The 18,743-nt window shown below is 32.2% G+C and overlaps 1 protein-coding gene across 1 annotated transcript; it reads right to left on the reverse strand.

Annotated features, from left to right (window-relative positions):
• Positions 1 to 13,744: 13,744 nt before the first annotated feature.
• LOC124921203 (putative calcium-transporting ATPase 13, plasma membrane-type) lies at positions 13,745 to 18,531 on the reverse strand. Its single transcript, XM_047461835.1, has 4 exons — positions 17,633 to 18,531; positions 16,116 to 16,218; positions 15,818 to 16,037; positions 13,745 to 15,456 (listed from the first exon to the last, which is right to left on the reverse strand). The coding sequence occupies exons 1-4, from the start codon at positions 18,529 to 18,531 to the stop codon at positions 13,745 to 13,747; spliced, it is 2,934 nt and encodes a 977-aa protein (XP_047317791.1).
• Positions 18,532 to 18,743: the final 212 nt, after the last annotated feature.

An 18,743-nucleotide genomic window follows, 5' to 3' on the forward strand; every position in this document is an offset into this window, starting at 1 on the left:
TGTCTTTAGTGTTGACGTAGATGTTTTATTTAAACAACAATGCATTTTTCCAACAAAATGCCCTAGTATGTGACTTAGAGTTTTCATCATTTCTTTTTTATTTCTTGGAAATGACTCTAGTGTTGACATAAGAGTTTTATTTAAATATCGATGCATTTCTTCAAAAAAAATTCCCATAATATACAAATTAGGGTTTTCATCGTTTTTTATTTCATGAAAAATGCTATAGTGTTAACGTAGGAGTTTTGTTATTATTATATTTTTCTTCCTTTTTTTCATCGGGAGTTGGAACAAAGTCTTGACACTTCAATTATTATTTTAAGTTAGTTATCGTAATCATTCCGAATTCAAAACATTTTTAGAATTATGTCTCGCTCATCATTCATTCTTCATACTGTCTAAAAAAATTAACACAAACAATTAAATAGATAAAACAAAAAATCAAAATAAATTACACAAAACAAATAGGTCCTAGTGCTAAATCAGGTCCGAGTCACGGGCCCAACGGGTCGGATTGGATGCAGTCACAGACTGGCTGTTGGTAGGGGCTCCTCAGTTAGATATTGCAAAATTTGGTTGGATGACAACAATTTTCCACCCGGGTGTTCTTGGCTAAGGACACCAAGTACACCTAGTTGCTAAAAATTGCACTAAACTAAAATCTAAACTAAAATCTAAATGAACAAAAATGTTAATCCATAACCACCGGTGAAAAAGGATCAAAACCGAGAGTAAAAACTCTCGGTAATGACTCTATATCTTTCGGTATTGACCTAATACCGAAAGTTTGGGTCTCTCGCCATTCCTCGGTACTGACTCTTTCGGTAAATATAATTGTGCATTTATCGAGAGATGTTGTACAGTTTTTGCCTTAGACACCCGAGAGAAAAATTGAGAGTTAATTTGAAAACTTTCGGTTTTTCCCTCTGAAGAAAAACCGAAAGTTTTCCAATTAACTTTCGGTTTTTCTTCAGAGGGAAAAACTGAAAGATTTACAATTAACTTTCGATTTTTCTTTAGGGGAAAAAACCAAAAGTTTTCCAATTAACTTTTGATTTTCTTCAGAGAGAAAAACCGAAAGTTTTCTAATTAACTTTCGGTTTTTCTCTACAAAATGTACAAAATAGGCCGATTGTTTTGTACGCAACCAAAACCTGTTCAGCCAAACCAATATACAAATAACATTCATAAACCAAATAACCATTATCATTCCAAAATTCCAAACCAATTATCCAAACAACTTGTTATCATTAGAATTAAAACGTAGAAACAACCAATGAGAAACGTACTAGAATTAGCTGGTGGGGGGAGGGGGAGGTGGTCGATATTGCCTCATAAACATTTCAAATTCCTCCATTCTTGACCTCATTTCTAGCTTCTCCGCTTGCAATTCTTGAATCGTTCTAGTAGTTTATTCATCCGTATTTACCAATTCCTCCACTTTCATCGACAATCTTTGATTCTCCTCAAACAACCGATCAGTCGATCGTTGTGAATTTTTGCCACTTCGACGATCCTCTCGAAAGTGTGTGGGCCGGACGTCGGATCCCATATCGATCACTCCCCCATGCTTTTGGCGTTCGTACACCCTCTCCGACAACTCAAAGTCAGATATTTCTGGTTCGTTACTTCTTACTTCCTCCATCTCAACTTGCACATTTGAAATAAAATTTCATTTATATAATAAATAAACTAGCTATAAGTAATTTATTTAAATTCAATTCACTTACAATTTTCTCTTGTGCTAGTTCGTCCGGGATGGGGGTTGGGTTTTCTTTGGTAGGTTTTGGGGTACGGGTCCTCTTGAAAACTTCAACGACAGAGGGTGTCTGTCCCATTTCAAGTGCCTGTTGAAATAAATGATTTATATAATTAATAACAATCTTTATATTAAGTTATTAGAAATTATGTACTTACAAACTCTTCTTCCACTTGAGAAAACAATCTACTTCCCGTATGATGTGGGAATTTTAGCTTATTTCTGTTAACAACATTTGTACGATTGTTTTTCTGAATTTGAAATAAAAAATTAAGTTAGAATAATTAATATCAAATTTTATTTGAATTATAAACCGTACTATAAATTTTTCCGTGAAGTAATGGTTTTGACACACAAACTCCCAATCATCTCGGTTGTAGTCTCGTGGAGGATTGGCAAGTACCGTCGCCTCGTCTCCTTGATGAATTCGAATATAATCTCTATTCAAATCCGAGCGCCATCTATCCCATATCTACTTGGAGTGTGCCAATCCAGACCTTCGATAATCATCAATAGAACCATCAGTACACTCGAACGGATCTTGAAAAATAAATCATTCAAATGTTATAAATAAGTATTGAATTATTAATGTATAATTAAGTAATGATTACCGTCATAGTAATCCAAATCGAATCCAATTGATCGGCACTTAATGCCTTCCACTTCAGGAAGCGGTGTGAGACGGCTGAGGGGTCCCGCACAATCGACCCCAAATGTATAGACTACATTGTTCTTGCCTCGACGACACCTCCTGGCCTCCCATCTATCGCTCTAAAAGTCAGAGCAATCTTTGTCCCCGGTGGCCTCCTCAATAGCGCGATATTCTTGTTCTTCCCCCGTCTCTTGCGGGCGGAAGATTCTTCAAAATTATCAAATTCATAATTAGATGTAAATCAATACAAACAATCACTAAGTGTAAACATGTTACCTATCGATGATGGGTCGGGAGTGGAACCGTGCTCCTCCTCGTCATCCTCCTCGTGAGCCTCGTCGTCAGCCTCATCGTCATCCCCCATATCAGCAAATGTATTCTCAACAAACTCTTAAACCTCAACATCAATATCTTCGTCTGTTGGGGGAGCAGTAGCTATCGGGTTCACATCAATAGGTGCTTGATCTCTAGAAGACTCTTCTCGGAGCCTTATATTTTCTAATTGTGCAAGTAGGTTTTGGTAGTGCTTAGACAGTTTGTTGGGTGTTTTCCTCATACTCTTCCAAGTTTCTTTACGACCTTCATACATTCTTAATGCACCATTAATAAATGAGCGAATAATTGAAATAAAGTAGTAATAAGAATGAATATAAAGTAAAAACATAAATCTACCTAATTAATTAATCTGAACTATATATTTGTAAACCGTGGTTTTATTTTTGTCACAATATTCCAACCGGGTCGGGCTGACATATTAGGGGCGTATAATACTTGTTTTGCTTGACTCACCAATATATACGGGTCCTGACTTTGGGTTTTAAAATTCGGTTTACATTTATACTTACGAAGCCATATTTATCCACTTTCACTCCTAGTTCCTCCGAGTGTGTATCAAACCACTTACACTTGAATAAGACAACTCGTTTGTGAGAAAAGTATTGTACTTCGATTATATTTGTTAAAACTCCGTAGTATGACATAGTATCTGACCCATTGTACCATTCAACAATCACCCCACTATTTTGAGTTGTCAAACCTTCGTCGTGTTTTTCTATACAAAATTTGTATTTGTTAATTTTTTCAGCTTTTTTTAAGGAATTGTCAAAACCGAAAGTTTATTACAAAACTTTCGGTTTTGAACTAGAAAGGGTCAAAACCGAAAGTTTATTACAAAACTTTCGGTTTTGAACCAAGAAGGGTCAAAACTCAAAGTTTATTACAAAACTTTCGGTTTTGACCCTTCCCAACACTTGGAATTTTTTCAGCTTTTTTTAAAGAGGATCAAAAGCGAAAGTTTTGTAATAAACTTTCGGTTTTGACCCTTCCCAACACTTAGAATTTTTTCAGCTTTTTTTTAAAAAAGGTCAAAAGCGAAAGTTTATTACAAAACTTTCGCAAATACCAATTCTGGATAATTAAAACTGATAGTTCTTTTAATAACCTTCGCAATTACCCTATTTCCCCTTTTTTTGACAATAGTGTAATCGAAAATGTTGAATAAATTTCTCAAATAAAGGCAAACCAATACTTATAGAAAAAGCATTCCTAAACCAATTAAGTTATAATTTGGTTGTGTTAGATTATTTGTTTGGTAACATATAATTATCAAACAAATAATCTAACACAACCAAATTATAACTTAATTCAAACATATATCAAACCAAATTATACTTATATTTAACATAATATATAACATATATCAAAGAAAAAAACAATCTAAATTAGCCTAAATATAGATAACCTAAAACTAACAAATAAAAAATCTAAATCTAATTAACATAACCACATAATTTAAATCTAACCTGGAAATGGCGGCGGTGGTGAATACGAGAATGGGCGACGACGAGGGCGAGAAAGGAGAAGAGAGGAAGAAAAGGAGTAGGCGGTTGGCGGGGAGAGAGAGGGAGAGGGAGAGAGGCGGAAATAAGAAGAGAATGGGTAGGGTTTTGTTCTTATAAAGGTCATTACCGAAAGTTCTTTGTATAACTTTCGGTTTTGACCCCTTCTTAAAACCGAAGGTTTTCCAATAAACCTTCGGAAATAAGCATCATGAAAATTAAATTTTTTTAATTTTTTTGGGATGAGTCAAAACGAATGTTTATTGGAAAACCTTCGCAATTAACAATTTCAGGAAAGGTAAAAACCGAAGGTTCTTTGAATAACCTTTGCAATTAATCATTCTCAAACTTAGAATATTTTTCATTTTGTTTGGGATGAGTCAAAACCGAAGGTTTATTAGAAAACCTTCGCAATTAAAAATTTCAGAAAAGGTAAAACCGAAAGTTTTTTGAATAACTTTCGCAATTATCCCACTTCCAACACTTAGAATTATTTTGGTTTTTTTGAGAGGGTCAAAACCGAAAGTTCTTTGAAGAACTTTCAGTACTAATTAGTAAACTCGAAGGTTTTACACGACTCTCGAAATCTATTTTTATTAACGAAAGTTTTCTTTCTCTCGGGACCATTACTGAGAGTTCTATAAAACCCTCGGTAAAATCTTTCGATAAAGATCCTTCTTTTACCAGTGAAGATTATAACCATAATACAACATTAAACATCCCTTCATAACATCAAAATTTTGAAATAATTGAAGAAACTCGAGAGATGTTCTTCACCAAAAAAAATCTAAAAGGGTTTGAAATAATGTTTTTTTAGGGTTAAAAACTCCTAATTTATATCCCATACAACAAAGAAATTTTTCTTGAGCCATTGTCATCGAAAAAAGGGCCCAAACACATGATTTTATCAATTCAAAAATTATTTTTCCAATTTATGCGTTTTGGAAATATAGAAAAGTATAATATCATTTAAACATGCAAAATATATTTCAATTTTAGAATTCAACCATCACAAGCATTTACAATCCAAAAATACCAATATATTAGTATATTAAATTGAACTTACAAACAATGAATGATTAAGAAAGGGTCCTTACAGTGCATATGAACGTCCTTTAGTATAGTTCTAAGAAAATTCAAAGCAAATGCTTAAGTCTAGCTACCAAGGAGATCAACTTGGTGAATTTCTTTGCCCGGGCCTACATGATTGCCTAGTCTGCACCTAAGTTTGGACTCCGCACTTGTCCATGGGTCCTTCGATAGTATGTAATGAGGTTTGACCTTTTAATTTTAAATATTAAAATAATATCAATATCTACTATTGATGTGGAGAATTATATAAACAAAATGTATCTAAAATTATCAATTCAAGGAGTTAGATTTAAAAATATTAAAACATTGACATAAACAAAAATAATAATAAACAAACACATTTAGGTTGGGCGCAAGATGGATCGTCGATTCTTGGGTACTGTTTGGGTGCGACCTAGACATGGTCTAGACGTGGTCTGGGGCGCCGGAGTTAAGGGATTTTTTTGGAAATTCAACATCTTCATACTCGGCCGGGCAACAACCGCACGCACGGGACATCTTCAATGTAGGCATAGTCCTTTGGCCCTGAGACAGACAATTGTCTTTACGGTCGGACGAGAGGATGACGTGCATGATTCTCGGTTGCCTAACTTGTTTTCTCGGTCAAAAATCAGGCTAAGACTTATAACCTCAGTCAACCGTTAGCCGAACGAATAAAAAATGTAGGTTTTTGATTTTACGTTTATGTAAAGTTTTGTCTCAATATATAGGATATGTTAGCATAGTCTGAGGTTGTCATTCAACCTATCGATGCATCATCGGAGCATCCACGAAAAACATATATTTTGACTGGAAAAATTGATTTTCGTGTTTAGGAGTTACAATTTAAATTTCAAGCATGTATAAAGCTTCATTTAGCTCGTTAGAATCAAAACCAGTTGGCTTAGCCTTTTCAATAATTTCAAAATCGAACCCCGAGACTTTTAAGAAAATTTGACTTTCGATCAAACTTAACCAAATCACACCAGATTGGTTTTAAAACACTCCCCATATCAATTATAAACGATTTAGAAGCTTATTACATTGTCATTCATAAGCTAGAGCTCAAGAACAATCAAATTTATTTGAAAATTTTAAATTGAATTTGAACATATTTGATTTAGGATGATTGATTCAAAGTAACTTGATAGGAAGTTTGCAAATGATATTATGATAAGAAATCGAACGTCATACAATATTGAAGAACATATTAACTCAATTGTGTAAAGTTTAATTTTTGTTCATAACATGAATGAAATTTAATGCGGGTTTAAAATCAATCCTATGAAGTTGGTGAAGTTTTTGGCTGGACTACAATCGAGCTTAGAATTTTCTTCCAAAATTTTCTAAAAATTGAAACGCTTAAAAAAATTTTGATGGCGGAATTTTGTAGGAGAAGACTTGAGGCTTGAGATTGGACTTGTTATCTTCGTCTTCATCGGAGGGTCCTATTTATAGGAGGTTCGAGCAAAACAAATGTCCGGGTTGGTCGAATTTAGGATAAAAACCATTAATGACCATTAACTTGTTCTGCCGAATTATATCCTCATAGCTAATGTGACGAGCGATGAGAGTAGGGGAAACGATCACACAACTATTGTGATCATTTCCCTTTTCAATCTTTCTCGTTTGGTCGATGAGAAATAATGAATTTTGAATTTCATAATTTCTTTAAACATTGTTTTATTTTAATTTATTTATTTTTATCTTTTGTAATGAGTTCATAATTTTAGAAAATTATTTTAATAACTCGGAATTATTTGAAAATTTTATACATCGGGAGACTTAAAAATAAGTGCTCTTGGATCAAGTTTAGATCAAACAAACTGATTTTGAAAAATGTGGATCCAAGTTTGACACAGAAGAACTATAACTGTTTCATTATATTTAGAATTTTTTTCAAGTTTATTTTATTGTTTAGTTGAGTATTAAGGCAGCGGAGAGTAAAAACACCTACAAGATTGTTGAAGATAGTCTTCTGGGTTTGTGTAAGGTGGTAGATATAAAATTGCAATTTATTGAGCCAACTGCTTGTAGTCTTCTCAATAATAAAGAGGAGATAGAAACTGATGAAGGGAATTCTTTGGCAAAAGGGATTAAAAAAAAACAATTTCAGGCAAGAGATTAAAAGGTGGCATAGAAAAGATTTCAAAAAAGAGGAAACCTTTGAAAAAGATCAATCAACCATCACTAGCCATGTTTGTTTCATGTGTGTCTAATGGACAATATCAACTGTAGGTGAATATTGTTTATAATTGTTTTTAGTTATGCAATAATGTTGTAATTGGTGTCAAAAGTTTCTAATTTTTTTAGCTGTCAACACATCCGCATGCACTTGGTGACTCCGTTGATAGTTTGAGTATGTCTGAAATTCAAGCTTCACAAATTCTGTTAGCACCACATTCTCAAGTATATTCGTAATCATGCTTGTTTAATATTGGATTTAATACAATTGTGTTTAGATTTATTTTAGTGACAATAATGTTATAATTGATGTCAAAAGTTTCTAAAACTATATTTTTTGTTTTAGCTAATAACTCATACATATGCACGAGGTGATTCCGTTGATAATTTGAGTATATCTCAAACTCAAGCTTCACAAGTTCTATTACCACCACATTTTCAGGTACATTCGTAATCCTACTTTTAAAATATTTATTAATAAATTGAAACAAATATGTAATTATCATATTCTATTGATTTCACATAATGCACAAGTAGCCTATATGAATTCAAATCCAAGACACTTGGGTTATTGTAGTTCACAACCGTCGATATTTTGGTCAAATACACAATTGGTATTTATGGTTATACAAATAATATTTAGTCATATATTTAAGTGTTTTTTTTTATTAAATTAGAGAATGTTATTGATTAATTATTGAATAATTTCGAACATTTATTATTGTTGTAGCTGGAACAACAAATTGATATCGGTTCTACTTAGAGGCAAGAGACCGAAGGATTCTATAATATATCTGATGAACAAATTAGAGAATGATGTTATAAAATTATAAGTTTTCACTATTTGGAATACATTGTTGTGATATAATGTCAAGTGTAGTACTTTTGTGATTGTATGTCAAATGTATGTGAATTTTAGAATGTATTTTTTTAGTGATTTCTAGTGCATATTTTGATATATTTATGATGAATTTGGGTGATTTCTAATGTCAGATAGATATTGTTACATTTACTCATTTGTACAGTATTCATGTCCATTTGTTTTAAAATCTTGAAGAATAAGATGTAAATTGGATTACATTATTGAAGTTGGAGCCTAATTAGTAATAAAAAAAATTATTTTATGAAGTTACCATTTTTACAACTATTTAAATGGTTTAAGAGTCTATTTTCTTTCTTATATTTTTTATTCACATTTGTTTGGTTGAATTGATATAGATGGTTAAGACAAAAGAGAGACAAAGACATTTGGATTAGGTTTATGATAAAAAAAAAATACATGTATATCCATCAATTACAACTGCTATTAAAAACATTATGAATTAATTATACAATAGAAACCCACCCAACCAAGGTTTAAAAATAAAAGCATTTGTTACAATTTCCATCATATAATATTGTCTTGCCTTGTTTTTTCATCATATCATTTGCATTAAATGAAAATATTAATAAGTCACTTACAACAAGATTACAACAAGAATAAGAAGATATTTTAAACTAACTAGTAATTCATATTATTAACAATACAATAATTACCACACATAATTTCCATTGTCTTGATCTAAGTTTTCCAAGTGCAACCTCCACTTTTTTAATTTCGACAAATTTTTCATTCACACGCTTTAACAAAACATGTATAATACTTTTAGCTCTTTGACAAATTTCAGGATCATACCATTGAAAAAATCAACATGCTTGAGAATGCTGCCCAAATAATTCATACAAAAATAAAGATTTACTACCTTACAAAGATAAGAATTTTCAACATATATTTAATACACACCGTTCAATTAGGACATTACCAAAATCTCCTTCCTAGATTAGTATCCTTCTATCAAGTCACCAATATTGTTCTCTTTCGACATAAGCACATGGGCTCCATTATACTAAATAACACAAACCAAGTTTTGCATGTCTATGTAAGAAGATATAAATATGACAAGACTCACCAAGTGGTAAATTTTGGGAAAGTCACCTATGTTTTTTTTGTTATTACCTTGAGTTTTAAAAAATTGAAAACTGACTCTAGTCGCTTTTCACCGGACAAATGAAATAATTGGAAAAACGAATAAACTGTAGAAGAACAATTAATGTGCATATATAAAGAATCCCTCAATCAATTTCAGTTAGGGTGTGTTTGATAACCCTAGAATTGGAATTGGAATTGGAGGGTCCAATTCCAATTCTTATGTTTGTTAGACACTTTAATATTAAGAATTGGAATTGGAATTAGAATTCCAATGAAATTCAATATAGTGTAATTTGATAGTTCTTAATTCCTATCTTTTTAGGTCGGAATTGTAATTCCAAATTAACACGTTTTTCATGTTTTTGACATTTTAACACGTTTTTCACACATTAAACACATTTTACACGTTTTTCACACGTTTTTTACACGTTTAACATTTTTTCATATTTTGGCACGTTTAACACGTTTTTGGCACGTTTAACACGTTTTTGACACGTTTAACACGTTTTTGACACATTTAACACATTTTTCACGTCTTTGACACGTCTAACACGTTTTTGACACGTTTAACATGATTTTCATGTTTTTAACACGTTTAACACGTTTTTGGCACGTTTAACACATTTTTGGCACGTTTAACACGTTTTGACACATCTAATACGTTTTTCACGTCCTTGACATGTTTAACACGTTTTTGACACATTTAACACAGTTTTCACGTCTTTGACACGTTTAACACATTTCTGACACGTTTAACATGATTTTCACGTTTTTAACACGTTTTTGACACGTTTAACATGATTTTCACGTTTTTAACACGTTTTGGCACGTTTAATACGTTTTTGTCACGTTTAACACGTTTTGACACATTTAACACGTTTTTCACGTCCTTGACATGTTTAACACGTTTTTGACACATTTAACACGTTTTTCACGTCTTTGACACATTTAACACTTTTTGACACGTTTAACATGATTTTCACGTTTAACACGTTTTTTATATCTAGGCATATTTTGCACGTTTTGGCACGTTTAACAAGTTTTTCACATATTTAACACGTTTTTGACGCGTTTAACACGTTTTTTTACGTTTTTTTATGTTTTTGACATTTTAACGCGTTTTCACGTTTTTCACACATTTAACACGTTTTTTTTACGTTTTTGACACGTTTACCACATTTTGACACGTTTTACACGTTTTTCACGTTTTGGCACGTTTAACAAGTTTTTCACATATTTAACACATTTTTGACACGTTTAACACGTTTTTGACACATTTAACACATTTTTTTACGTTTTTGACACGTTTACCACATTTTTGATACGTTTAACACGTTTTGGCACGTTTAACAAATTTTTCACATACTTAACACGTTTTTGACACGTTTAACACGTTTTCACGTTTTTGATACATTTAACACATTTTTTTTACGTTTTTGACACGTTTAACATGTTTTCACGTTTTTAACACATTTAACATTTTTTGTACGTTTTTAACACGTTTACCACATTTTTGACACGTTTAACACGTTTTTCACGTTTTGGCATGTTTAACAAGTTTTTCACATGTTTGGAACGTTTAACATGTTTTTGACACGTTTTCATGTTTTTAACATGTTTAAAACGTTTTTAACACGTTTAACACGTTGTTGACACGTTTCACATATTTTTTACGTTTTTAACACATTTGACACATTTGACACATTTGACACATTTTTAACACATTTAACACGTTTAACACATTTTAACACGTTCTTCATGTTTTGGCACGTTTAACAAGTTTTTCACTTATTTGACACATTTAACACATTTCTGATACGTTTTTATGTTTTTGATAGATTTAACACGTTGTAAACTTATCAAAACGTGTGAAAAACATGTTAAACGTATTAAAAATGTCAAAAACATGTTAAATGTGCCAAAAATGTGGAAAACGTGTGAAAAAACGTGAAAACGTGTGAAATCGTGTTAAAACGTGTAAAAAACGTGTGAAAAACGTGAAAACGTGTGAAAACGTGTAAAAAACATGAAAGATGTGTGAAAATGTGAATAACTCGTTAAAACATGTGAAAAACGTGTTAAAACGTGTAAAAAACGTGGAAACGTTTGAAAACGTGAAAACGTGTTAAAACGTGTGAAAAACGTGAAAAACGTGAAAAATGTGAAAAACGTGTAAAACATGAAAAACGTGTTAAAACGTGTGAAAAACGTGAAAACGTGAAATATGTGTGAAAACCGTGAAAATGTGTGAAAACGTGAAGAACGTGTTTAAATGTGTGAAAAACGTGAAAACGTGTTAAAACGTGTAAAAAACGTTAAAACGTGTGATAATTGTGGAAAACGTGAAAAACGTGTTAAAACGTGTGAAAAACGTGAAAACGTGAAAAACGTGTGAAAAACATGAAAAACATGTGAAAAACGTGAAAAACGTTTGAAAAACGTGAAAAACGTGTTAAAACGTGTGAAAAACATGAAAAACGTGTGAAAATGTGAAAAACGTGTGAAGATGTGTAAAAAACGTGTTAAAACGTGTGAAAAATGTGAAAAACGTGAAAACGTGTGAAAAACGTGAAAACATGAAAAATGTGTGAAAACGTGAAAAACGTTTAAAAAACGTGAAAAACGTGTTACAATGTGTGAAAAAACGTGAAAAACGTGTAAAAATGTGAAAAATGTGTGAAAACGTGTGAAAAATGTCAAAAAATGTCAAAAACGTATTAAATGTGCCAAAACGTGAAAACATATTTTAAAAGTTAACATTTTGAACCGATATTTTATTTTACAAAATTAGAATTAAATTACAATTATATCATTTTCCCAAACATAGGAATTGGAATTGAATTACAATTCTATCATTGAATTGGAATTCCAATTCCAATTCCAATTCCAATTCCAATTCCAATTCCAATTCCAATTCCAATTCCAATTCCAATTCCAATTCCAATTCCAATTCCCTTCGTCAAACACACCCTTAAAGAATTACAAATCAAGCTAATATCACAAAATCCTAAAAACAATATAGGATCGGTATACCTTTTCAAAACCAATAAATGATTGAATATTTTTGAAAGGGTAAGGCAGACTAATATATAATATCTATAACATAATCATCAAATTTCGTATTCAGATAAACCCTAATTTTTTTAACCGAATAAACTTTAATTTTTTCTAAAAAAATGATTTACCTTAGACTGAGTTCCGCTTGAAATTTGTGTTATCTGATTTTGGAATCCTTGCTACCCTTTGTTATTCTGTTGCTGGATCAAAAGATAGAGAGGGAAATGAAGAAATAAAGCTTCGGGATCTTGTTGTCGTGGTTAATCTTTCTGGATTTCTAGATTTGTTGGATCAAAGAGAGAGAGAGTTTTGATCTGGTGGATCAAAGAGAGAAAGAGGGTGACTATAATGGGAACTGTGAAAATGATAAACGGAATTAAATTTTAATGTGAAATAAATTATATTAAAATATGTCATTTATTTAATTTATTTAGGGTTACAACATTTTAAATTAAGTATTATTATATATATATATAATAAATATTTTTATAACGTCATTATATATATATATATAATATTTTTATTTTTATTTTTATTTTTTATATAACGTATTTTGTTTTAATTTTTATATATTTTATTTAATATATATATTATTTTCTATATAAAATAGTTTATATTTTATTTAATATATTTTATTTTAATGTGTATTTAATATATTATTTTAAAGTTAATATATTATTTTAAAGTTAATGTATTTTTATTTTAGTGTATAATATTTATTTTAATGATTTAATTTATTATGTTTAGTTTTAATTATATATATTATATTTATAAAATTAGGTAGAGTTAAAATATGTTTTTTATTTTAATATATAATATTTAAATTTTATTTTAATGATTTAATTAAGTATTATTAATTTTAGTTATATTTATATATATATATATATATTTTTAAAGAGAGATGGGTCCTATGTATTTTGGATTTTGGGTAGATATTATAAGAAATATTGTTTGAAACATTGATAAATAGATAAATAAGGATTTGTTAACTTTGACCAAGAAACTTGTCTACCTCCGCGGGCATCCTAAAATAAATAAATAAAATAAAAAATGCAGTATTGAAGCTAAAACCATAATATAATATGAGTCCTTAATCAATTATTTCAATGATAGCAATGTCTTTATCCCACCCATAAAAATGATACATGTACACACAAAAGTGTAATACCACCTTCTCATTTGTTAATTTTTTTTTTCTCTTTCAACGTGTGGCGCTACCTAGGATCAAATATAGTAGGATTGGTTGTTGGGAGGGTGAGTGGTGTTTTCCTTGAAACTGGAATGAGCTTGACAAGGCAAGCAATGGGGCAAGAGAGAGAGCCAATGAGAATGCAAACGGACCATTGTACCCAGTTGAGTGTGGGTATGGATGCGGAGGTTTGAAACTCAATCACGAGAACATTAAGGAGCACCGTCGCCAACATGATTCCAAAAAATGATATGTTGTTCCGTTTTTCACCGGTGAATATGTTCTTCTTCTCTATGTTCCTGGCGTTGAATTCGTTGAACACTTGACAGAGCACGAAGCTGTTGAAGACGACTGTATCTTTTATCTTTTCGTTGACGGAAAGAAAATGTGTCCCTTTGAACTCTAGGACTATTAAGACTGTGATTTGATACACTGCTTGAGCTATTATGTTCCTCCACATGACCTTTGTTATGAGCGGCTCGATCCTCCCGCCCAGAACCACTACTGGCTTCTTCTTTGTTAAGAGGTCCTCTGTGGGTTTCTCCGACATCGCCAGCGCTAAGGCTCCAAGAGTGCTCATTATAATGTTGACCCACAATAGTTTGTCAGACGGGAGAGAGACAAAGCCAGAGGATAATGCTGCGAGAACATTGATGAAGAGCGCGACTATGCTTAGAGTGAATTTGAACTGCATCAACTTCTGGATGTTAATGTACACGCATCTTCCCCATTTCAGAGCCGTGACCACAGAGTTGAAGTCATCGTCCATGATCATGATGTCTGAACTCTGTTTTGCTACTTCTGTTCCCTGAATCCCCATGGAAAGACCGATGTCTGCTCTTCTGAGAGCGGGTGCGTCGTCGCTTCCGTCTCCGGTAACAGCCACCACATGTCCTTTCTTCTGTAAGCATTCCACCATTAATAGCTTGTCTATGGGGGATGACCTAACCATCACCCGGATCATGTCAATCTTTTCCATCCTTTCTTCCTTGGTGTAGTTTCTGAACGTCGCTCCTTCCACCACAGCGTCGGCCTGATTATCGTTTACTCCGAGGATGCCACATTCGAGTGCAACTGCAGTGGCGGTCAGTTTATTGTCTCCGGTGATCATCTTGACGTCGACACCAGCATCTTTACAGGACAACACTGCTTTTCTAACCTCCGGGCGACAGGGATTCTCAATACCCACGATCGATAATAAGGTAAATCCGGAATCTTCATTTAATTGATCTTCTTCTGCAATACTATTATTATTACTACTACTACTTTCTCCAACTTCTTCTATTTTTTTATGAGCAAAAGCAATGCATCTTAGACCCTTCTTAGCCATATCGTCAATGATTCGACGGAATTGCTTTCTATCTTCGTCCGACATCGGCATAATCGTCCCATGTTGATCGTAGAAATCCGAGCACATGCCCAGAATCATTTCTGCAGCCCCCTTCCAGTGTGCTTCCAGGGCGCCGGTTGTTCTAGCCAAAACTCCGCTACGTTTCTTGAAGGAGTTGAAAGCTTCAACATGGACTATTTGATAGCGTTGCTTTACTTCTACAATGTCCGCACCCAAATCCGACACTGCCCAGCTCAGGATAGCGTTTTCTGTCGGGCTTCCAGACATCCCTTTCTTCTTGTTCTTCAGCTTCCGTTTCATATTCTTCCACCAGGACCACCACTTATTCTTCTTCTTCACCTCCTTCTTCTTCATATAGACCTCTTCACTTGTATTCAAAACTATGCCTATTTGAATTTATGAATTAATAATGTAATAAATAATTATGCAAACATCATTATTTATATAAATTAAAAAAAAAAAATGTGATATAACATAAAATCAAGTTTATGCGAATGTATTTGTAATAAATATAAAGTGAGAATAATATTTTTAAAGTTTTTAATTTTAAGAAACTAAATTAGAAATAACCAATTTAAAATTAACTTACTCAATGCTAGCTAGTTATTTTTAACTGACATGTGGTTCTCATTCTCAATTTGTAAAAAAAAAAATAATAATAATTATGGAGAATCCCGCATTTAATTTAATTTAATTTTCTCACATATTAAGATTTAATTTAATAAATAATAATAAAGATAAAGATACCTTCTTGTAATAATGTCTGAACAAGTGCAATATTCTGTGTTGAGATTTTATTTCTATGACTTTCTGTTGTGAGTGGCTCCTTGCCCATCGAAACTTGAGTGACTTCCATTTGATTTGAAGTCAAAGTGCCAGTCTTGTCCGTACAGATTGTCGTGGCGAAGCCCATTGTTTCGCAAGCCCAAGGCTTCCGAACATCTACGTTATCGCCCTCCATTACCCTCTTGGAATACATTAAACTTACATAAACAGATTGGATCAAATCTTTAGGAAATGAAACGATTATTAAGGATACGCAAACCTTAATAATACTATAAATAGTTTCCAATGTGTCGGCAGCTTTCGTCTGCCCCTTTGTGAACTCCGGGCGTCCCTCATCGTCCCTCATGTTCCCGGTGAAATACCTTTACATTATAGTTAATATTAAAATCAAGTTTTATAAAGTGATTAAAAATTAGGGTTCACGTTGAAAGAATAAACTCAAAACCATCACGAGTAAATTGAATACTAGACTTAAATCTATATATATATATATATATTGTGAATTTTTTATAAAGATACTACTGGTCACTAAAAAAAACAAAAAAAATAGTTTTTGTCATGACCAATTCTTATTTATTAGAGTTAGTCCGATATATTTGATGTTAAAATTTTTAAATAACTCCTTATTTTTTAATTTAATTCAATATTTATTTTTATTTAAAACATAGGCAACAACATATATAGTATTATCTATTATAAGTTTATTTATATTTTTTTTTTTTAAATATTTGAAGTTCACCTAAACTTCAATTCATAAATTCGTTATCTGAATATTATATAAAAGGGAATTCATAAATTCGTTATCTGAATATTATATAAAAGGGAAGAATGTCAATTTTATAATTGAACTATAACGGAATATTCACGTATATCATTAAACTAATTTTTGTTCGTTCATACCACTATACACTATAGTTGAGTTTAATGTTCATTTATGTCACTGTTGACAAAAACATCAAATTCCGTTAAGTTTTCCGTTAGAGGATGACACATGTGATTGATATGTTATTTTTTTTAAAATAATATATATTATATTTTTATTCATAATTTCTAAATAATAAAACTTTTATATTTTTAGAGGCATTAACCAAACAATATATAGACATTTTGAAAGATACTAACAATAATTCACATTTTTTTTAATTAATATATTTTTAACATTTATTTTTATTAGTCTAATAAAAATAAATGTTGAAAATATATTAATTAAAATAAAGTAAATATACTTTTAATGATTCTCAAAATATATCATTTATTTGATTAATATTTTTAAAATGTAAATTAAGTTTTATTATTTAAAATAGTGAATAAAAATAAAAATAAAAATATAATATATATTAATTTTAAAAAAATGACATGTAAATCACACGTGTCATCATTTAATGGAAAACTTAACGAATCTGGATGTTTTTGTCCAATAGTGACATAAATGAACATTAAACTCAACTACAGTGGTATGAGCGAACAAAAATTAGTTCAGTGATATACGTGAATATTCCGTTATATTCAATGATAAAATTGACATTAACCCTTATATAAAAAAAAAAATTATCATAATCCTAAACTATTATCCTATAATATCTCATTACAGAGGTTACCAAATTTATCTTTGTGAAGTACAAATTCAGGTATTATTGTATTGTTTTTGCCAAATCTCTCACAATTCCTTAAAACTTTATAATGCAAAAACTCAAGTACAAACGGTAATGAGATTCATGAGTTTGAGTTCTTACCTCCGGGCAAAGATTAAGGTCATAGACTAAAAAAAATATATACCTGATAGTAAGAATTGCGAAGAAGACGGCCAACAAAATGATCTTCAAGACCATGGGAAACAATTTGGATATGCGTTGCTGTATGGGAGTGAGTAGGTTGAAATCACCCGATTCAATACCCCAAGACGTGTTCATGCCGACTGAAGTGACGATCATGCGGCCATAGCCATGAACTACCATTGTTCCTGAGAGCAAAAAAGGGTTTGTGGCCTGGTCAACCTCATGAGTCTCACCATTCATGTTTGACTCGTGGACTTTCATAGAGCGGCCATTCAAGAACAACCCGTCTGCAGGCACACGGTCGCCGGTGGACAAGCACACGACGTCGCCTACAACCACCTGTAAGATCGAGATGGCCTGTCTGCGTCCATCTCTCAATACACGAACCATTTCATTTTTACTCTCCTCATTCGCCAGCATCCTTGCTTTCTTGTAGTAGAAATAAGAGTAGACCATCACATAAAGAATAAGAGTAACTATAATAGCGCCGTCGTACAATACTTGGTTGACTCTGTGCTGCTTGATCCCAACTGCAAGCCTCTTGATCCCCCAGATTAGGAGAATGAAGATCCGAAAGCTGATCGCCTCCACCACAAAGCTGAAGATAGACCTGACGGGCGGTTTGATGTAATCGTTGAACCCAAACATTTCCATCCTTTTCACAACATGATCGACATCACTACTGATTCCTAATTTCGGATCAGACTCTAGGGCGGCCACCAATGACTTAACATCACCGCCGAACAATTTCAGGCCCTCTATGTTACGTTCCTGCACTAGCAAGAACAGCTCTTTCCGGTCAATATCCTGGAGACATCTCGGAGAGGTGACTTCGTCGGAAACGGGAAGTATTTCAGTCCAAGCGGCCATACTGGTTGTTTTTCGCAGCTGTGGACCCATCTTAGATTTAGAGATTTCATCATGGGATGACATTATTTATTATGATATGGATAATCAGGAAATATGATGATGAAACCACAAATTCGTTATACAACATGTATCAGTATATATATGAACTGTCTTAATGAACTGGGGGGAATTTTCCTACCATCTTCTCCATGAACTTCCAAGCAATTCTTTGATTCCTGTAGGTCCTAGTCTCCTAATTAATA

The sequence above is a fragment of the Impatiens glandulifera genome, chromosome 1, assembly GCF_907164915.1.
Source record: "Impatiens glandulifera chromosome 1, dImpGla2.1, whole genome shotgun sequence".
Classification (NCBI taxonomy): domain Eukaryota; kingdom Viridiplantae; phylum Streptophyta; class Magnoliopsida; order Ericales; family Balsaminaceae; genus Impatiens; species Impatiens glandulifera.